This window comes from Hippopotamus amphibius, chromosome 8, assembly GCF_030028045.1.
Source record: "Hippopotamus amphibius kiboko isolate mHipAmp2 chromosome 8, mHipAmp2.hap2, whole genome shotgun sequence".
Lineage (NCBI taxonomy): Eukaryota > Metazoa > Chordata > Mammalia > Artiodactyla > Hippopotamidae > Hippopotamus > Hippopotamus amphibius.
In genome coordinates this window covers 8,403,490-8,426,013 of record NC_080193.1, presented here as the reverse complement: position 1 = coordinate 8,426,013, position 22,524 = coordinate 8,403,490, and the positions used below count along the sequence as shown (strand labels likewise).

Here is a 22,524-nt window from a genome sequence, read left to right as displayed (position 1 = left end):
GCCATCCGTGGTGGGGATCAAATGAGGATACAAAGTCATTGGGTAAGAGAGGACACTCCTGTCTTGTTCTTTCCGAGCTTTCCATTCTTGGGTGGGAAATCACAGCCCCACACTCCTGCTGGGCCTGGTGTAGGTTCCAAAAACACTCGCCGATCTAATGAGCGAAGGCAGGAATACTGGGTGGGATATTTTGGGGCTCTCTGATGCTGGCAGGGTTGACTCAAACCAGTTCGTGTGTGTCGTGTTTTCAGGCTTGAGACAGCAGAAATTCTCATGAATAATGCAGCTATATCCGCACATGGCCCGGTTTCATGCTTTTTGCATATCTCTGTCAATGCAGCTTCCGGGAGCTTTTGATAGTGGTGGGCTTGGGTTCCACTTGACGGGGGTGGCAGGAGGGACCCCTGGCTTTCCTGTTCAGATATGTCTTCTGTGCAGTCTGGCTGGGTCCCCTCTGCAGTCATCTCCTGAGGGGCTCTGGCAGAGGGTGATAGCTTTTGCTGCTGATCTGCGGATGGGAAAGGGCGTTTCCATCCACCTGGGCCCACAGTTGTTGGCTGCAGACCCCAGGATGGGAGGTGAGGACACCCAAGTACTTGTCCCAAAGCTGCCCCTAACGATTGTGGCCTCCTAGTGGGGTCTCTTCTCCCTGTCTCCTTCTGCTTTCTAAGTGGACAAGGTCGGACAGCTCAGGGATTCTAAGAACCTGGAGCCATCTAATTTGGCCGGCATCACTTTCCGAGAGCCAAGTCTCTCCCGTGTTTTTTCTACTCTGAATTTGCCACGTCTGTATTTAAGATTTATTAAACTCAGCAGCTGATAAGACTTTTGGGGAGCCTTCACTCAAGGAAAACAAGGGCTCGACTAAAGCCATTCAAATGGGGTAAAGTTTTTTTTTAAACAGCATTTACTGAGCATTTTATATGAGTGACTTCATTTAAGTATCTCAGCGCCACATCAACTGGATAAAACATACTTTCTACTAGAGAAGGCTATTGACGCCCAGAGATGGCTACTAACTCGCCTGAGGTCACGGAGACTGTCAGCTTGGGGGTCTGGCTCCAGAACCCTGCTCTGTATGACTCTGGAGCCAAAACCAATGTGGTTATGAGCTACGCTGAGGGTGTGGAGTTGGGGATAAGGCCAAGCTTTGGAACCAGACAGCCCTGAGTTCAGGTCGCAGCCCTGCCGTTTAGGAGCTGAGGGAAGCTCTGTGGCTTGAGTTCCCTCCTGGATCAGATGGTCAGGGCATCATCTACTGCTGTGTTGTGCTGTCATGCAGGGGTTCAGTGGTGTTTGTGGCAGGACCAGGCACAGTGCTTGGCTCACGCAGTTAAGAGTGAGCTAGAACTCGTTTGCAGAAGGACATTTCGCTGCCCTTTCTGGTCCTGTTGCAGATGTCCTCCGTGTGGGATGCTGGTCTCCTTGGGTAAGCCCGGGGCTGGGGGTGCCGGGGCCACAGGAGTGCTGCTGTGGACTGGGAGGGAGATCCGGAGGGACTGAGCCCTTGAGCTGGAGTCCAGCAGGCTGAGTCTTGACTGACCACGTGGCCATCCTGGGGTGGGCGGCTGTAGCTCCCCTCTGCGTCCAACTGCTCGTCGGCCTCCCGTGGAGGCAATTCCTCAGCCTCAGGAGGTCAGAAACCCTCATGAGCCAGCTGGCCCTGCCGCTTAGCTGCTGTGACCCCCTGGGCGAGGCGGCTAGGAAGGCTGAGCTCCCATGGGAGGGGGCGTATTTTTCTTTCTTTTAGTGGTACGAGAAGATAGGAGGTGAACAGGTTTTTGTGCTTTTTCTTCACAAGATCTGGAAGGAACTCAGATTCTGGGTGTTTGTGAAGGACAGTATCAGGTCCTTTTGCAGTAGACCCCGTACAAAAATCAGATAACTGAAGCCCCACGAGATCAAGGGACTTGGTGATACTTGGGGCATTGAATGGATTCTCCTCTGATTATTGTTGTGTAGTGACTTACGTTGAAATAGAAAGTTAGAATTAGAGCAGCTATCTTTTCTTCTTTTTTTGTTCTTTTTTGTTTTTCATAAAGACATCTTTACCACTACCATTTATTAAACAGTACTCTAAGTGCTTTACTCTGTCTCATTTAATCCACAAAGCAAGGATTATATATATATACTTCTTATAGAGTAGGTACAAATAGCAGTTCCTCTTTACCGATGAGGAGATTGAAGCTCAGAGAGGTTAAGAAACCAGACTAAGTAAGATCACACAGGTATTTTAGCCAGCCCCATCCATTTTAAGTTGGATGATAACTTGCTAACAAAACTAGTTAAAACAATAAATAAATATATAAAATATAAAGCAGAAAGGGAAAGAGAGGCTAAGAAATGGATCTATTGGTTCAAGGGTTTGGGAAGCTTGGAGTGATCCAGCTTTAGGTACGGCTGTATCCAGGGGTTCCAGTGATGTCATCAGGACTGTCTCTCTTCGTCTCTCTGTGCTGCTTTTCTCTGTGTAAGCTTTATGCTCTGTCTTGCTCTGTGGGGATGTAGAGTGTTGCCCAGCTGCTCTCAGGGCACAATCTGCCAGCTTGGCATCAACGGAAACAGAGCTTCCCCTTCCCCATGGTTCTAGCAGAAGTCTTAGGATTAGATCTCATTGGACCAGCCTGGGTCATGTGTTCCTTTTGTACCAGTGGCTGTGGGACAGATTGCTCTGATTGGTCAACCCTGTGAGAGTAAAGGAGGGGACCCAGAGGAGAGTCAAGGTGAAATGACCAGACAGGGAGATGGAAACCAGGCCAACAAACCACAGCCGTCCACCTCGGCAGCCTGGGGGCGCTGCGTTTGGAGCGCAGCCCCCAGCAGTGGAAGTGGCCACGCTGATGCTCCATGCCTGGCTGTGATCCCAAGCGCTGCCTGGGGCCCTACTGTGTGCAGGTGTCTGCCAGATCAGAGACTTCTACTCTGGGGTGTGCAAAACCCTGAAATTGTGCAAACACTTTGTACTTGTTGTATGGAGAGGGTATCGTCCATTATCCTTAGGACCTGTAAAGGATCCACAATCCAAATACCCCGATACAGTGGGTGTCCTTTAATATGGTTTAAATAAACCTTTCAAGGAGTAAAAAACAAAACAAACAAAACAAAACAAAACGAAAACAACTACCCTGTGAGATGCTGGGATACAAAGATGAATATGGTACAGTTTCCCGACCTCCACGTGCTCAGAAATGAAATGGTGTCTCCTAATTTCTAACCCAGTGAGTCTTCTGATAGTAATAACAATCCCTAATAATAATCATCATGAGCATTTATTGGGCACCTACTGTATTCCAGACCTGCACTGTCCAGTGTGAGCTGCTAGTCACGTGTGCCTATTTACATTTACATCAAGTAAAGTTAAATTTAAAGTACTGTTCCTCAACCACACTAAGCATGTTTCAAGTGCTCAGTAGCACCATGTGGCTAGTGATTCCATATTGGACAATACAGAGGTGGAGCATGTCCAGAAAGTTCTTTCATGTTCTAGATGTTGTGCTAAGTGTTTTATATCTGTTAACATATTTAATCTTAAAAAAAAATCCTCAATAAATAGGACCTACCTGTACCTCAGAGGGGTAGGTCCTGTTTATTTTCCCATTTTACAGATGAGTAAACTGAAGCACAGAGGAAATGAAGTGACTTGCCCAAGGTCATAGAGCCAGTAAGAACCAGGATGCTAACCCAACCCTTAGACATGGGATCTCACTGCTTTTCCTCCTAAGGTTGGCTGGAGGTGGTTAGTCCATTTTCTGGTCCACCCTGCGTGTGAGCCATCTGGGAATTCAGTTTCTTACTTTCCTGCAGCCGCCCAGACCCCCAAAGTTTAGGCAGCCTTCCAGAGAATCTCGGCACCCTCTGGAGTCCGTGGGTGCCTTCCTCATCCGTGAGGCCCGTGGGACTGTGGAAACGGGGCATGTTGCCAGGGGAGCTGCCACACACCGTGGGCAGAGCACCCTGGAGAAAGCTGGCAGGTGTCCAGGGTGTGGGCTGAGAATGTGAAACACGCAGGCCCTTTTCCCCTGGGGATGGGGAGGCAGCCAGGGGAGTGTCTTCAAGGCTCCTCTGTCTCCATCCGTGACTCTGTGTGGGAGTATTAGCCAGAGGGACCTTTTGGCCAAGATGTCTCTGGGTGAATGCTCTTAGAATCAGGCACTGGGGACGACTCCTTGTCAAGGGGTGTCTGGGGCACTCGTGCAGGGCAGCGATGACAGGCCCATTGGTGGGAACCCCCGTCTTAGCCCCCGAACACCCTTCCTTCCAGGCCCCCGCTGGCTGGCCGGTCCTCCTACTCTTCGGAAACAATGCCCGGTGCCTGTTTATAGCATGTCAGTAAACTATTAACTGGGGCCGGGTTGGCAGCAGCCCGGGAGAGGCATGTGCTTCTCCTGCAAGCCCCACAGCCGCGGGTGGTTAGGAGTGAGGAATGGAGGGAGGGTTTTTCTAACCCTCTGAAGAGCCGCGTGCCACCTCTTCATTAGTATTTCTCCACTCACTCCCGTCACTCGGACGGGTCTGCAGAAGGACAACCCGTGGCTTTGCCTTCCTTACCTGCCTGGATGTGGCAGGCAGGACGGAAGGATGTGGGCGGGAGGGTGGGGCACAGCCGTCCTGGAACTGCAGGTAAGAAAGAGTCCGGAAAAGGAAGCGCTGATCCATTCCCAGTGGTTGCTGAGGTCCTAGTGCCAGACCCCTGCTGGCCACACAGGCTGAGGGCGTGGAGGAGCCCCTCAGCCAGGAGACTCAGCCTGGTTGCCCAAAAGCTGGGACCCCTGCTGACATCCTCCATGAGTGGCAGAATGAGGTAAAGACTTTTTTTTTTAATAGACCTTATTTTTTAGAGCAGTTTAGGTTCACAATAAAAATTAAATGAAAAGTACAGAGATTTTCCTTATGCTCCCACCCCCGCACATGCACAGCCTTCCTCACCACGGATCCCGCCACCAGAGTGGGACGTTTGTTACAGTGGATGAACCTACACTGACACATTATCACCCAGGTTCATAGTTAAATTAGGGGTCAATAAGGACATGTGTCCGCCATTATAGTATCACACAGAATGGTTCCACTGCCCTAAAATACTCTGCGCTCTACCTATTCATCCCTCTCTCTCCCCAGCCCCTGGCAACCACCAGTCTTTTTACTGTCTCCATAGTTTTGCTTTTTCCAAAATGTCATACAGGTGGCGTTATACAGTATGTTGCCTTTTCAGATTGGCTTATTTCATTTAGTAATAAGCATTTCGGCTTGGACATTTCTTTTTGTGGCTACCATTCTCCTTCACAAATGGATGTGTAGCAGAGAGAGGGAGCTGTAAGGCACCAGCTGAGCTGGGAGAGGTGGGTGATGAAAGGTGAGGGCTGGGGCAGCGGTGGAGCTGGCAGGTGCCACTGGACCCTGGCTATGACTGTGACATTGGGCTGCACTGGACTGAGGGGGCCAGCACATTGGCCACCTGGCTGGTGGGGTCCCCACCATGACCTGGGACTCTGGAGCAGGAGACCTGGATTCGATCCCAGCCTCTTCATAGGCCAGTTGATCTTTGTCCTTCCCAGGTCCACTGCTTCATTGGAAAAATGAGAGTAATAGCAGTGACACCTATATTATCGTGAATCTTTGGGCTCACGCATGTAAAGTGCCCACCAAGCTTGTGGGAAACATCCGTAGGTGTCTGTTGAATGAGTGAATGAAGGTACTGTGTGCCAGGCTCGGTTCAGAGCAGGCAGTCATGAGTTTGAATTCCTGCCCTGCCCTTTGAAAACCTTGTGCTCTTGGGACGTCGTTTAATCTCATCAAGACTCAGTTTCTTTGTCGGTAAAATGGGGAGGGTACTTGTACCCGTTTCTCCAAATTACGGTGAGGACTGGATGAGATAAACCCCATAAACACAGTGCCAGGCACACAGTGAGTACTTTATAAATAAATACTGGTTGTTCTTACATAAAACAAATGCATAAAGCACCTACTGTGTGGCTGCTGTTGTGTTTAATGCTTTATATTGAGTTGTCTGAGCTGTTTATATATATTTTGGATATTAACCCTTTATCGGTCATATCATTTGCAAATATTTTCTCCTATCCCATGGGCTGTCTTTTTGTTTTGTCAGTGATTTTCCTTGCTGCGCAAAAGCTTTTAAGTTTAATTAGGTCCCATTTGTTTATTTTTGCTTTTCTTTCTTTTGCCTTCAGAGACAGATCCGAGAAATATTGCCACGAAAGGTATCATCTTATGCCTGTGAGGCAATACTAATGTCTAACACAGATAGTAACAGGGCACTAATATGAATAGCAACCCTTTTACTGATGGGAATGCTGAGGCTCAGAGAAGGGACACGGCGTGCCTGAGATCATGCGGGTGTGAGCTGGGGTCTGAATTCTGGAAGTTTGATTCCAGAGTCCAGTGCTCATGGCTGTACCGTGGGTGTTACTCTAGGAGCTGGGAAAAGTGGTGGTGGGGGGGGCATCACGTCACCTTGAGGGTGGGTCTCAGGAGGGAGTGAGGAGAAGGTCATGTTACCTGGTTTTGGAGTGTTGGGTGCTTTTCCCAGAGCTGGAGATGGAGTTTGGAGTCAGTGGGGGTGTTAGGTGCAGGGGACTGTGGAAGCGAAGGTCAGGTGGTGGGAGTCCCGTGGCTCACACAGAAGGAGTGCACGTGTGACTGGGAAGGGACAGGATTTGGCAGGAAGAGAAGGTGGGGCCACACCATGGAAACAGTCACAGCTTGCAGGGCGGTCCCTTCCAGCCCCCACGTCTGTGTCCGTGCTTTGGAGCGTCCCAAACTATTCCTGTCCCCTCCCCCTCCCCCGCCCATTAGCCCTGTTCCAGCCCCTCCCAACCCTCACCTCCTGCGTGCCTCGCCCATGACAAACTAAAAAATACAGAGCCGCCAGCTATTTCCATGTAGTGCTTTTCCCTGCCATACTGTCCGTACATCTGTTCCTTCCTTTGAGCGCCTCTGTGGGGGCAGTAGCAGGAGGAAGTTTCTTCATTGTGCTTTAGAGTTGGCGCACCCGAAGCCCAGAGAGTTCATTTCTATTTTTACTTCCGACCTTGAGCATCACCTCCTCCAGGAAGGCTTCCCTGACCTCCCCACCCACCCAGTTTCCTTGTTATTCGTTCTCATAGAACCAAGTTCTTTCGGTGCAGAGTATTGGTCTCACCTCATCATTATGTACCCATTGGTGTGACTTCATTGATGTCTTTCCACCTCGCCGGCCTGTGGCCTGCATGGGGACGGGGCTCTGTCTGCTTGCCACCTGATGCCAGACACACAGAAGGTGCTCTATGAACGTTGAGATGAGCAGCTGTTCTGGTTCATGTGATACATGCTGGGAGGCAGGTGTTAGCAGAACATGGAAGAGACATGTATCCCTGCTTGGGGTGTGGAGAGTCCAAGAATTGGCTCCCAGGGAGGAGGGCCCACCTGGGCTGAAGCCCGAGTTGCAGTTAGCCAGCGGGGGCATACATGGAGGGGCATCGGACAGAAGGTACCACGTGGGCAAAGGCGTGGCGGTGAGCCCATCGTGTTGCCTTCGGGGACCTCCGTCCAAGGGTCAGTGGTTCGAGGTAGGGCTGGAAATACTGGCCTCCTAAGGCGTCTGCATCTTGTTCTCAGCATCCAGGGTACCTGCCGAGTGGTCCGGCCCATCCACCGCTCACGCCCCTCACCCTGTTCATTGTTGAGGGAGCTTCTGAATCACCCTCCTTTTCTCCCCACTTTCCCCACGTGCTAAGAGTTATTTTTAAAACCACCTCGAAGGCCCTCCAGGCATCCTAATTTAATGGTCCTCTCCACTGTGAGTTTCTTGCAGACGTAAGAGTCAGGCTGCCTGGGGGCCTCCATCTCAGAAGCTGAGGCTGCCTGAGCGTCACTTGCCTGCACCGCCAGGCACCTACCGCCTGAGACCCCAGCTGGGGGGCGGATGCTCGCAGGCCTCCGCGAAGCAGGTGGCAGCTCTGCTGGTTTATTTAGGCCTACTGCGTGCCCCAGGCACTGTGCTGGGTGCTTTAAACCAGGGGTCCCCAGGGCCCAAATGTAGCCTGTTTGTGCGCTGCTCTTGAGCTAAGAGTGCTGTTTACGTTACAAAGAGTTGTAAAAACAAAAGAGATTCTGTGATTTAGACTATAGGTGGCGTAAAAAAGAGATTTGCCAGATTTAGCAACTGAAAATTCAGAATGTCCAATTAAATGTGAATTTCAGGGAAACAGTAATGTTTTAGTAAAAGTACGCACCATTCACTATTTGGGACATACTCACACTAAATATATATATATATTTCTTATTGATCTGAAATTTAGATTTTACCGAGCCCCTTGTATTTGATATGGCACTCCTATCCTAAAGCCTGGAATGCTTATTGTCTGACTCATTACAGAAGACGTTTGCTGACCCCAGCCTTACACACAGCAGATGAGATCAGGTGTCAGAGGGGCTTAGGACACTGCCTGGAACCCAGCTCCATAAGCATTGGATGCTGGTATTGGTGTTAGTAATATAATCAGAGTGATCACCACGTATATACTGAACTGTTGTCTAGGACTGTCCTAGGGGCTCAGGCTTTACTTGGGAGAAATGGACCCTGAATGACGATCGGCCGTGGCAAGTTCTGCGGTGCCGCGCGCGAGGCTCTGTTTTAGACAGGGTTCTGGATGCCTTGCCTGTTTTGTCTGTGGAATCCTCATATAGCAGCCCTGTGAGGTGGTGCGAACATCATCCCCATTTCACAGATGGGGAAACTGAGGCCTGAGGTTCCCCAGGTAACAGAAGAGCTGGAGCGTGACCCAGGCTTGGTGGCTCCCAAGCTCATGTTCTTACTCACGTCACTAAAGTGCCTCCCTTTATTCCGTGCCTACTGTGTCCTGGGTCTCATTTGAGGCCCCCTGCCTGTGTATGTTCCTTAATCCTTATGACAGCCCTGCATACCAGGCCATGTGATCCCTGCCCAGGGATGAGAGGGGATGAACACAGCACAGTGTGGAGAGGCAGGGAGGAGGAGCAAGTTGATTTGGAACCTGGCAGGGTTCCAGGTGGGCAACACGCAGGTGCCTGGGTGTGGGCCAGCGGCAGGTATAAGGAGGAGAGGGACAGGGCCTGCCGGGGGTCCCCCAGGAGCCCCGCTTCCGGCCTTGCAGATTGGTCCGGATCTCCCTGCCTCCCACCTGAGATTAATCCTCCTTTTATGCTGTTTAAATATTTGCAGGTGGAGGGAGGGAGGGATGGGGCGGGGAGGGCCTATTTCTGAATGGCTGCAGGGTGGGGCTGGAGGTGGGGTGGGGCGAGGCCTGCCGTGGAGGGGTGGGGCCGGGCCACGGCCAGAGGAAGTTGGGGTTGGCGGATAGAGCTGACAGGGCCCCTTAGCGATCGGCCGTCGACCTCACTAACTAATCCTCAAGAAGATCCACCGTGGGCCAGGCAGTGAACCTGACCGTCCCTGTCCTCTCAAGACTTGCTGTGGTTTGTAGAATCCCTACTGTGTGCCAGGCGCTGTCTCCACAGTCTCACGCAAGCCTCCCGTTACCCCTGTGAGGTAGGGGTGCTAAGACATCCACCCCATTTTACCGATGGGGGAGCTCGTCCAGCATCACGTGGGCCATGAGTGGCCGAGGATTGGACCCCAGGTCAGTGACTGCACCTTCTAGTCCCTCTCAAGTGCCTCCTGACGTCCTGTCCTTAGAGCTGATGAGCTGTTTTCAGACGGAGTGACTCCTCGTCGTTGGAGGAATGCAAGCCGATGTGGGAGGACTCCTCGGGATGGAGCTGCAGAGGGATCACAGCTTCCTGACCGCTGTGACCTCTGAGGCCCCTCTGCCTCTGAAGGGTCCCCACAGTAGGATGTCGTTGGCAGACTCACCTCCAGGTGACCCAGGTTTTTGGACGCGTAGGTCAGGGCCTCCCATCTCCGAGTTGGGAGACACTGAGGAGTCCCTCCTCACAGGGTACTCAGCCCCTTGGGATTTCAGAGGGGCCGACGCAGGACTGGGCAGGGCTGGAGGCAGGGCTCCAGGTCAGGCCAGCAGACAGACCTGGGTTGAAGTCCTGGCTGTGTGACCTTTAGGCAAGTTGTATAAACTCTCTGTGCCTCACTTTATCAATCTTTAAAATGGGGATAACTCTGCCTTGAGGATTAAATCAGACATTTCATACAGATCACCTGGCACTTAGTAACATTCTCTTTAATAGCAAAAGCGGAATGACAAGACAAAAGGAGAATAACAGAAGCATTTGGTTCACCGTGGCTTCCAGCTTCTGCAGTGAGAGACAGTGTTTATTAGAACAGAGGCCCTGGGTCTGAGTCCTGCCATGTCTGCATGACCTGGGTCAGGTTAGCTAATCTTTTTGTGTGTGTCAGTTTCCCTGTCTATAAAATGGGAACAACTTGGGAAATGACCTCATTAAGGTTGTGCTTACAAACAGTCCCCGGAACATAGCAAGTCCCCCCAGAAAGTGAGCGTAAGCTTTAGCATCATAAAGCTCCTACTGTGTGTTAGCCCAGCCTGTCCTTTCACCAGTCACATCACGTCTGATTCTCAGCACAGCCCTGTGGGGTGATAGGTTCCACTTTACATTTGAGAAAACTGAGGTGCCAGCAGGGGTGTGACTTGACCAAGCTCACACAGGACATGAGTGGCCGAGCTGGGATGGGAATGCAGGTCTGTGTGGCTCCAGAGTGGCACCAACCACGGTCACTGCCTCTGTGCTGCCTAAATGGGGTGTGATTCCTGGGCCAAAGCTTAGAAAAATCACACAGACCACAAGGAGCTAGGATGCCACCCTGCCACCACCACTGTCTCTGAAGCGCCCCACAGTCCTTCAAATCTGTCTGCCTCCAAAGTGGACCAAGTTCAAGGCCATGTCTGTGGGTCTGAGGGGGGCAGGTGGTTGAGCTGAATTTCGGAAGTCTTCCGCGGCTGCCAGACCCTCTTCCCCCGCCCACAGTGCTGATCTGTCCTCAGGGATGGGTCCCTCCCTCGCAGGAGTGGCGAGACCATGTCCTCTTCTGCAAGACTCTCTGTGACCTTCTGGGGGAGGCTCCCACAGCATTGCCTTTTAATTTCCTCTCCTGGCCTCCAGCTGTCAGCCTGTTATTAACTTCTGGGGAGATGTTCTAGCCCACGGCTGAGAGCCAGCGAAGTTGGGGAGGGCTCTCACTTGCTGAAACCCCTCATTCAGGCTGAGAACACCCTCGGTGCCATGTTCTCCCCTCCATCACCCACCCCGCCCCAGATCCAACCCCAGGACAAGAAGCCTGAAGCCAGACAGCCACAGGCTTCTCCCGTGCAGCCAGCTTCCCAGCTGTGTGACCTCAAGAGCGAGGTTACCCTTTCTGAGTTTCAGGATCCACAGCTGTAAGCAGACAACCTTCTCTGCTGTGCAGATTTCGGACTTGAGACGATGCGTGTGTGTGGTCAGGGTGCCAGTAGGAAGCAGGTGGTTCCCCCAAACCGAGTACATTAAGGTGAATTTAATAAAGAGTTGTGGACTAAGGCGAGGGAAGGATGCTGGGAGACCATGGGAAGGATGCAGCACCCCATGGTGGTAACATTGGGGAGCCAGGAACCGGTACTGCCTCTGGCCTGACCAGAGAGGGAAGGAGAGATTATCAGAAGGTGGGGGGGGGGGGATGCTGTGTGGGGAGGGACCCCGGACAGAGCTGTGACTGCTATGTCTCTTTCTTAAGGATTTGAGGGCAGCTCCTTGTTTTACATCCTCCCCCATCCTTCCCTACTCTTTCCCTCTCTCCTTTTCCATCCCTTTAGATCCTTGACTGCAGTCTGAGGGCGAATGAGATCACCTGGAGGGCTTGATAACCACCCCAGAGTTTCTGACCCAGTAGGTCTGGGGTGGGCTGAGCATTTGTATCTCTACCCAGTTCCATGCAGGTGCTGGTGCTGGTGCTGCTGGGCCCCACCCAGAGCAGCTCTGCTGGTCCCCATCGTACTTCCCTTGCACCTTCTTAGCTTGTGGCTTTTTTGACTAAGGGCCCCTCCAGGGCAGGACTCTCTGACTCCATCCCTGCAGCTCTCCCCACCTTGAACTCAGTATCCAAGGGCTGGTTCTCCTGCCACCTGCCCAGATGGATTCACCTGCGTTTGTATCGTTTGCAATTTGTCTCTGTAGATTGCCGTCCAGACACGTTGATCCGAGGTCATTGCTGAGGTGGAGGTCAGGATGCAGGAGGTCTATGAGCGCACGCTCTTGGGGCAGCATCAGGGGAGGTGAGGCGGAGAAGCAGGAGCGGGCGGAGGGAGAAGTTGGGTCACGACGTGGTCTCCGTGGAAGCCTCAGCCAGCCCCGTGCAGAGCTGGGATGGCCCTTCAGAGCTGTCCCGTGTGAGAGCAGGGATGCTGGATCAGCACACCCCACATGCATCATTCATTGGATGGGCCACCCCGGGAAGGACTGAGACCTTGGGGGAGGCTCTCTCTGCGGCTGAGGTGACCCTGTTTCCTAAGGGACAGCAGCTGTCCCAGCAGCTGGCAGCCTCCGGTCCTCATGCGATCTGAGTGGTGCCTTGCGGCACCTGCCACATCATCAGAACCTTCTCATGGCCCCCGCTGCCCTCTTCTCCCCATCCCTGAGTCCCATGGCCTCTGTACCCCATACTCTTCCTTCCTCTCCAGCCCCAAACCAGAAAGCCCTCTTACAATCACTCAAGCACACAGAACCCCCAGTAAAGACACCTGCCCAGGGTTTTGCCACCAGTCGACCTCTGAATCTTAATTCTGCTTGGCCAGGCCATCCTGCAACATGGAGAAGTTAAAGCCCCCCAGGCCCCATCCTGCTTGCCCTATGTCCGTGTTATCGGCTACATGCGATGGTTAGGGATGCTCCAGGCCTTCCGGGGGCCGGGGAGTTGGGGGGAGGAGAGAGAGGGGAAGACGGCAGATGTATTAGTCTGCTCGGGCTGCCATGACAAGGTACCACACACTCAGTGGCTTAAACAACAGAAACTTATTTCTTCACCGTTCTAGAGGCTGGAAGTCCAAGGTCAAGGTGTTGGCAGGATTGGTTCCTTCTGAGGGCCTTGGGAAGGAGGGTCTGTTCCGGTTCTCTCCCCTCGGCTGTTGATGGCTGTCTCCTCCCTGCATCGTCCCGTGGTCTTGCCTCTGTGACTGTCCATGTTCAAATTTCCCCTTCTTATAAGCACCCCCAGATGGTAGCAGATTTGGGCTCACTCGAATGTCCTGATTTTAACTCAGTCACCCTGTAACGATCTCATCTCCAAATACCGTCACATTCTGAGGTCTGAAGGGATAGATAGGATTTCGACATATGAGTTTGGTGGGGGGCGGGGGTGGAGCACAGTTGAGCCCATAGCATTGGGGGAGGCGACCGTTTATAGGATTGGAAAGCAGGTGACCAGGAAAAGGAATGGAAAGAGGTTGAGGCATCCCGGGCGGGCCTTTGAGGCCAGGGGGGTAAACCATGGCCCTGAGGAGTGGTGCCCGCCTAAGGGCCCCTGCTCGTTGGTAGCAGAGCCAGAAGTTAAAGCTGAAGGACTGTTCATGCGTCCTGAGGACGCCCACAGCCTCCTTTTGTAGAGGGAGCTGGTGGGGCCTGGCGGTCTCTGTGCTAACTGTGGGGGAGGAGGCGGGGGGGAGCACGGCCCCCCACCTCAGAGCCACTGCAGAGGGTGACAGATGGCCGCCTCTGAGGACCAGGAGGATGTTGGCAGGAGGGCTTCGAACTGCTTAAGTGCGGGCTGGCTGGCCCTCTGAAAGGAACTCAGGTCTGCCCTGAAATGGGGCGCTCGTGCTTTGGCACTCCACCCCAGCCACCCCCAGAGCTGTTCCTGCTGCTGCAAAGTACACCAGCCCAGCAGAGCCAAACGTGCCTGTGCCGGGTTGGTGAGCTGCACGCCCCTCCTCTGGGTTTCTCCTTTGCTCTCACCTGTCCCCGCACAACACTCCTGACATCAGACTGTGGGTTTTCTGCACAGCACACAATCCCCCGACGCCCTCTGAGCGTCCTACGATTCACTCAGTTCTGACACCATCCGTCAGAGATGGCATTCCATCCCACAGGTCAAGGGCTCCGTCCCACAAGACTGGCCCCCCACTTTCAGGTCCCAATTGCAAATCTCAGGTTGTTCCTTGTATTAATGCTTGTGGCAGACCGGCTATAAATCAGGGGCCCCACCTCCTAATCCCACCTCCGTGCAAGTTAGGACGTCAGTGTATGCGTTTTGGAGGAACCTGAACAGCCCATTGCAAGGAGTGTCCTCCCTCCTGCATCTCAGTTTCCTCCTCTGTAAATGGAGAGGGTGTTACTGTGACGTTCTCGTGATGATGCCGTGAGGCGAGGCAGGCAGGAGAGAGCTTTGCACACTCAGGACTCACTAGTACTTGCTTGCTGCAGCCACCTGCTTATGATGCCCTCCTCGCTCCCTGCAGGCTGCCCTTGGTGGCCGCGTTTCCCCTGCAAGGTTCGTTTTGTTTTTTCTTTTTAGCTTGGTTTCACCTGCATACATGTGGTTGGTTTTAACTTGGTTTCACCTGCATACATGTGGTTGGTTTTAACTTGGTTTCACCTGCATGCATGTATTTGCTAGCAGGAACATGGGATGCCTGGACCAGATTCGACTTGTTCCTGGGCAGCAAAGAGGTCATGGCCATCATTATTTAAATGTTACTGTTTGTTGAGCACCTGCTGTGTACCAGGCATTATGCTAAGTGCTTTACCTATACTTCCTCATTTAAACCTCCTTGTAGGAGGTGTGCATTCTTCCAGCAGATACTATTGAGTGCCTGCTACGTGCTCTTCTAGGTCTTAAGAATAGGGCGGTGAATGACATACACGGAATTTCTGACCTCTTAGAGCATGTGGTTCAGGAAGTCAAGAGATGCCAAGAACGAAATAAGCAAAATGCATAGCGTGCTGGGGCGATGAAGACTATGGAGAGAAATAAGCAGATAAGGGGTATGTTGAGTGTTGGCTGGCGCGGGGTTGAGATTTTAAATAGGGTGATCAAGGATGGTGACGTCTGAGCGAAGAACTGAACCATGTAGGTTTCTAGGGAGCATTCGGTAAAGGGAACAGCAGATGCAGAGGCCATGAGATGGGACTGTGCCCTCTGAGTCGGGCAAACAGCAAGGAGACGGGGTGTGTGGAGTGAGTGACGGGCCCTCTGGGGGAGGAGGCTGAGGGGACAGTGATGGAGCCAGGTCACGTGGGGCCTTGTGGGCCATCGTGAGGACTTGGGCTGTCCCTCCAGGTGAGATGGGAGCCACAGGAGGGCTCTGAGCACCAGAGGGATGGTGGTTGAACTTACCGTTTTCTTCTAGCCAAAAAGTATTCATTTGTTTGTACTACATTAACACATACGTGCTTCTTAAAATTGTGGTAAAATACACGGAATGGAAAATTTACATCCTTCACCATTTTTAAGTTCAGTAGTGTTACGTATGTTTACATTATTGTGTAGCCAGTATCTAGAACTCTTTTTATCTTGCAAAAGAGAAATTCTGTACCCGTGAAACACAAACTCCCCATTTTCCCTCCCCCGCTCCAGCCCCCTGGCAGCCCCATTCTACTTTCTCTCTCTATGCACTTGGCTACTGTAGGGACCTCATATAAGTGGAATCCTGTAGTATCTGCCTCTTCATGTCTGGCTTATTTCACTTAGCATAATATGCTCAAGGGTGAAGCCATGTTGTAGCATGTGTCAGAATTTCCTTCCTTTTTAAGGCTGAATAACACTCCATTGTATGTATAGACTGCATCTTGTTTAACCATCATCCAGCACAATGGACCCTGAGTTTGCTTCCAACTTTTGGCTGCTGTGAATAACATTGCTATGAACGTGGGCATACAAACCTCTCTCTATGTGTATAATATCTAAATATAAGATCTTGTCATCTGGGGAAAGAAAGAATTTTCCTCCTTTTCCAGTGTGAATCCCTCTTGTTTCTTTTCTTGCCTGATTTATCTGGCTGACTTCCAGTGCTATGTTAAATAGAAAACGTAAAAGCAGGCACCTTTATTTTGTTCCTGAACTTAGAGGAAAAGCTTTTTCGGTCTTTCACCGCTGAGTATGATGGTAGCTCTGGGCTTTTCATATACAGGCTTGACTCGGAGATAATGCAGGTTTGGTCCCAGACCACCACAATAAAGCAAATGTAAAATGAATCCCGTGCATTTTGTTTGTTTGTTTCCCAGTGCATGTGTTTATGTTTACACTATGCTGTAGTCTGTTCAGTATGCAGTAGCATTACGTCTAAAAAAAACAATGTACATACCTTAATTTAGAAATAGTTTATTGCTAAAAAATGCTAACCATCATCTGACAACACAGGGTTACCACAAACCTTCAGTTTGTAAAAAGCAGAGTATCTGTGAAGCACAGTAAAACACAGCACAATAAAATGCGGGATGCCTGTATGGCCTTTATTATGCTGAGGTAGTTTCTTTCCGTTTCTAGTTTGTTGAGTGCTTTTATCGTGAAACAGTGTCAACTTTTGTCAAATGCTTTTTCTGCATCAACTGAGATGGTCATATGGTGTTTTTCCTTTGTTATGTTAATATGGTGCTACATTGATTTTTGTATGTTGAATCATCCTTGCATTCCAGCAATAAATTACACTTGGTCATGGTGTACAGTCTTTTTAGAAGCTGCTGCATTCTGTCTGCTAGTATCTCGTTGAGAATTTGGCATCAACATTCATTGAAGATGGTGTGTAGTTTTTGTGTAGTACCTTTGTTTGGTTTTGGTTTCAAGGTAGTGCTGGCCTCACAGAATGAGTTTGAAGATGTTCCCTCCTATTTAATTTTTGGGGGACAAGTTTGAGAAGGATTGGTGTTAATTCTTCTCTGGGTGTTTGGTAAAATACACCACGGAAGCCATCTGGTTCTGACTTTTCTTTGTTGGTAGGTTTTAGATTGTGTTTCAGGAATTTAGATTGTGTTTTAGGAATTTACCCATTTACTTTAGGTTATTCAGTCAGTTGGTATCCAATTGTTCGTAGTATCCTCTTTTAGTCCTTTTTATTTCTGTGGCATCTGTTGTAATGTCCCCTCTTTCAATGCTGGTTTCAATTATTTGAGTCTTCTCTCCTTTTCTCTTAGTCAATCCAGCTTAAAGGTATGTCAATTTTGCTGATTGTTTGAACCAGCTCTTGCTTTTGTTAATTTTTTTCTGTTGTTTTTCTGTTCTTTATTTTGTTTATCTCCAATCTTGAGTTTCCTCTGCTAGCTTTGGGTTTAGTTTATTTTCCTTTTATAGTTCGTCACGGTGTAAAGTGAGACCGCTGATTTGGGATCTTTCTGCTCTTAACATAAGCATTTCCGACTATAAAATTCCCTCTTAGCCCTGCTTCCATTGCATCCCATAAATTTTTGCATGTTGTTTTCATTTTCTCTTGTCTCAAGACACTTGCTGATTTTTCTTGTGATTTCTTCTTTGACTCCTTGTTTAAGAGTGTGTCTAAATTTCCATTTATTTCTGGATTTCCCAGTTTTCCTTCTGCTACTGATTTCTAGCTTCATTCCATTATGATCAGAAGAGATACTTTGCTTTCAAACTTTTTAAATTTATTAAGATTTGTTTTGCGTCCTAACACATGCTCTAATCTGAAGACAGTTTTTAAGTTTATTTATTTATTATTTATTTATTTATATATTTATTTATTGGCTGTGTTGGGTCTTCGTTGCTGTGCGCGGGCTTTCTCTAGTTGCAGCGAGTGGGGGCTACTCTTCATTGTGGTGTGCGGGCTCCTCATTGCCGTGGCTTCTCTTGTTGCGGAGCACGGGCTCTAGGCGCATGGGCTTCAGTAGCTGTGGCACATGGGCTCAATAGTTGTGGCTCACGGGCTCTAAAGTGCAGGCTCAATATTTGTGGCACACAGGCTTAGTTGCTCCTCGGCACGTAGGATCTTCCTGGAGCAGGGGTTGAACCAGTGTCCCCTGCATTGGCAGGCAGATTCTCAACCACTGCGCCACCAGGGAAGCCCTGAAGACTATTCTATGTGCACTTGAGGAAAGTGTGTATTCTGCAATTGGGTGGGTAGTTCTGTGTGTCTGTTAGGTCCAGTTGGTCTATAATGTTGTTCAAGTCCTCGATTTCATTATCTTCTGTCTGGTTGTTCTGTTGACTTACCTTTTAACAAGATCCTTCTGGACGTGTTAAGTGAGCAGGGAGACTCCAGTGAGAGGTTACAGTGTCAATCCAGGAGGGGTGTGACTTGGACCAGGATCACTTGCACCAGGGCAGTGCTGGTGGAGGGGGTGAGAAATGGTTGGACTCTGGGTGTATTTTGACAGCAGAGCCAGAAGAGTCAGTACAATGACCCTCTAGAAGTTGGAGCTAGGTAAAGGAATTTGCCCAAGGTCCCACAGCTAGTAAGTAGCTGAGCCAGGATTTAAACACAGGTGTGTCTGGCTCGCAGCTCTTAGCTCTTGATTACTCACTGAGCTTTTGAAAGTACTCCTGATCCGGCTGCCTGGACACCCACCCCCATGCCTCCCTGACAGTCCACTGTCATCCACTGTTTGGCCTGAACTCACTCTCTCTGCCTCTGTTCCCAAAAGGTGTCCAAGTTTGGGTGCTGGGAGCAAAGGAAAGAGGGAGACAGGTAGCTGAGGAGGGCAGAGAGGGTGACAAATGCCGTGAGGCCATGTGGGCTTAACGGCATGTCGTAGAAGGAGCTCGACCTCTGGAGTCAAGCCCTGAACAAACCTGGGTCCAAGCCCTGAATCCACTCCTCACCAGCTGTGTGACCCTGGGCAGGTTACTCCACCTCTCTGTGCCTTTGTTTGCTCCAGGGATCGTTGTGCTGCTGCTCTGTTTACCCATGATTATAGTGAAAAGAACGTTTTATTTTTTTCAACTAAAATACTCTCCCAGAGCAGAAGTCAATCATGATCCTTCAGGCCATTCATTCCCCAAACAGAACTTTACTGAGCACCTACTGTGTGCTGGAACCACAGTTGTTAAGCAGGGAGACACGGAGTGCTTGCCCTCGTGGGGTACACAGCTTGGCAGGGGGGACAGGTGCCGACAAAATCATCAGAAATCTGATGGATGTCACAAAAGCAGCCACTGGGGGACCCCAAGCCAGGAACTTTCATCTGCACAGGTGATGTTTCAGCCAGGACCAGTGCAGTGGGAAAGAAGGCCCAGTGTGAGGTTCTAGGCAGGGTGATGACCTGCATGCCGCTAACGCGTATCGCAGGCACACTGAGCTCCAGGCTCTGCGCTCAGCACGTGGTGTACATTACCTTGTGCAGTCCTCCCCTTGCCTCTTGTAGGCGCTGTTCCTACCAGCCCTTTACCCAGTGAGAAAGCTAAGGTTCAGAGAGGTGATGCGATTTGCTTGAGGAAATATAGCTGTTAGCTGGAGGGGCCAGGATGTGAGCTGGAGCCGAGATGAGAAGCACTGTTATAACTTGGAATGCCAGCTCTGCCACCTCCTTGCTGTGTGATCTTGGGTGGGCTAGTTCATCTTCCCGAGCTTGCTTTCCCCATTTGTAAATGGGGCCAGTTCCACAGGCTTGGTTAGATAGTTTTCAGACTTTGAAATGCTGGCAAAGCCCGGCTTGGAGCTTGCTGGGCTCGGAGGTTGGGAGCTGTTCACGAGGCGGGTGCTGACTTGGTTTTGTGGGGCGGAGGTGGTGTGCCAGCTCTCAGATGGGCACTGCCATGTGTTTTTCCGGAGAGCGTGGCCAAGGATGCTTTGGGCTCTGTCTTTCCCTCCAGGAAGCAACCAGAAGGATGGGAAAGAAGGGCATTGAGAGCCTGAGACTGCTCTCAAATGGGTGCGTGGATGGGCTGGCCAGGCTGAGTCTGGGTGGGACACAGGGCAGCCAGAAAGGGAGTAGGGGCCCATCAAGAGGGGTGGATTCAGGACCCTCACATCACAGCCCCAGTAATGCAGAGCTTGGACTGGGCTTTAGGATCATCTCTTCTGACCTCCTCAACCTCAAGTGGGCAAACTGAGGCCCTAGAGAGGAGAAACGCTTTGCTAAAGTAGTACAGTGACTCTGGGAACAGTGGGATCCCAGAATCCAGCAAAGAAGAAAGGCGTTCAGGCCCCCCAAGGGTCACCTCCTCGAGCAGAGGCATGACTGCCCTTTCAGCGCTGTGTCTCTGGTACCTGGCACACGTCACAGGTATTCAATAAATAATTGTTGAATGAGTGAATGTAGTATGAAAAGCACACAGCCTGGGGAGTCAGACCCAGCTTGAATTCTGTCTCCACTCTGGGCCAGCTCTACCTTTCGGGTGAGTTTCTACGCATTGCTGAGCCTCTGTTTCCCAAAATAAAATCACAAATCCAGCTGGTGGATACCTGAGCATGGATTTGAGCCACAGTCTCCAGGATTCCAGGGCTGATTTTTCGTACTACACCTTAATGGTTTTTTTTTCTTATATACCCGTTTCATTCATTCATTCATTCATTCACTCACTTAGAAAATAGTTACAGAGACCTACTATGCAGCAGGCACTGTTCTAGGCTCCATGGATACCGCAGTGAACAAGGCAGATGAGGCCCTGCCCTTGGGGAAATTCTATTCTAGAAGATGGAGACAGAGAGTAAACAAACACATAGGGCGGGAAGTACTCTGAAGGAACCATAAGAGGGGATGGATGGAGTTGGAGGTAGGATGCCTGAGATTACGTGGACAGGGAGGAGATGACATTTCATGTGACACCTCAGAAGAAGCCCACGGTGCAAAGAGCCTGAAAAAATAATTCAGTTCAGTGTGAAGAGTGGGGTTACCAGAGGCCACGGACCTCAGCCCTGCAGAAAACGCGGCTGGGAGGGTGCAGTAAGAAAGCAGTTACCGGAACATCCCAAGCGGCCTGAGAACGCCGTGGGGGTGATGCGGCCCTCTGGGGTATCTGCATCCCGGGGGGGTTTGGTCTTCCCCTCTGGTGCCTCTGCCTTCCAGGTGAAGCAGATCATGGAGGAGGCCGTCACGCGCAAGTTTGTCCATGAAGACAGCAGCCACATCATCTCTTTCTGTGGTGAGTCAGTGGCCCGTGGCTTTGAAAAGTGGCTTTTTTTTTTCTCTGTGGGCTGCCTTGGGGATGTGGCGTCTTTCTTTGAGCAAAGGTTCTCACGTCATTCTTTTGCTTTTTGACTGCAAAGTTATTTTCGGATTCCGAAGGGACTCCATTAGGGAATTTGGAAGTGGAGAAAAGATTAGAGAAGAAATTAAAAATGACATCTGTGCCCCAGGAAAAGGTAATCATGGCTGACACAGGGATGCCTTCCCTCCTGTGGGCTCCATTCACGCCAACCCCACCCCAGGCGCCCAGGGGTCTTGCATCTGAGGGATGGGCTCCACATCCTTTCCTCATCCAGGTGAAGAGAGAGGATGGATGGGGACTTAAAAAAAATAATAAGGTCTCAAGAGCCATGGACACGTCCCGAGGGATCGCTTCCAGCTGGCTCAGCAAAGGAGGCAGGCTCAGAGCGTGACTCAGACGTCTCTCCTTGAACCTGCGAGGCCCACAGGGTTCCAGATCGCTGCCAGGTTCTTACTGTACGTTCACAGTGGCTACAGACACGTGTCTTACGTGTGCCTGAAGTCAGGATTCAGTGTGTAAGCAGTGTGTACGTATACGTGGGAGTGTTTCTTTTCTTCTCCCCCCAAACCTTTTTATTTCACGATTGGAGTGTCTCATAATGGAGGACAAGCTGTAATGCCCCTCTCACGCTCTTTGCCCTGTGGAGGGGCCCATCAGCTTCCTTCCAGATGGCTGGGGACACCACCCATAGGCCCGCAACCGGCCGAGTGCATGCCGTGACCTGGGAGACCACTGACATCAGTTCTGCCCCTTGGCAGCCCACCTCTGTTCAAATCCCACCTCTGCCACTTCTTTGTTGGATGACCTTGGGCAAGATCTTATTTTTTTAGGTGATATACACTTAAATAAATATATATATACACACGCACATAAATTATGAATATAAATATAAATTATGTATATTTTGGCCATGGCTCTTGGCTTGTGGGGTTTTACTTCCCCGAGCAGGGATCAAACCTGGGCGCACGGCAGTGAAAGCGCCAAATCTTAACCACTGGACCACCAGGGAAGTCCCAGAAATTTGTTTTATGTATATAAAAATATATGTATATGCATGCAGATATATATACACACACATACATTTTTGGGGAAAATATATCTCTATGTATAAGTATAGATAGATATCTCCGGCTTTCTTTTTTCTTCCGGACATTTTTATCTGCAAAAAACATAATATGCATGTCTATTTCAGGACGCACTAGTGTATCTACCTAGTAAAGACTTAGAAGACTAAAGGGTGATAAAAATCATAATAATCCTCTTACTCTGATCAGAGTTTGGGGGTGAGAGAAATCTGCTGGCGCTAAATGAGGCCAGAAGGATGTCCCTGAGGTTTCCTCTGTCCATTGTTCCTTATGAGCCATTGTCAGAAAGAGTGGAATGATGTCTACCAAGCCAGGATGGGTCATGAACTTAATCAGTATAAACAAATAAAAGTCCTGGGTGTGTAAGCAAAAATGGAGATATTTTAGGGATCACCAACCTGCATGTTTTAA

At 50.4% G+C, this 22,524-nt stretch overlaps 1 protein-coding gene across 1 annotated transcript in view; it reads left to right on the top strand.

Moving 5' to 3' along the window:
- SGSM1 (small G protein signaling modulator 1) overlaps positions 1–22,524 on the top strand; it is an 84,135-nt gene that overhangs the window by 5,701 nt on the left and 55,910 nt on the right. The window contains exon 3 of the mRNA XM_057746884.1: positions 20,887–20,962. Coding sequence (XP_057602867.1) covers positions 20,887–20,962 — 76 coding nt within the window. The remainder of the gene's footprint in view (positions 1–20,886; positions 20,963–22,524) is intronic.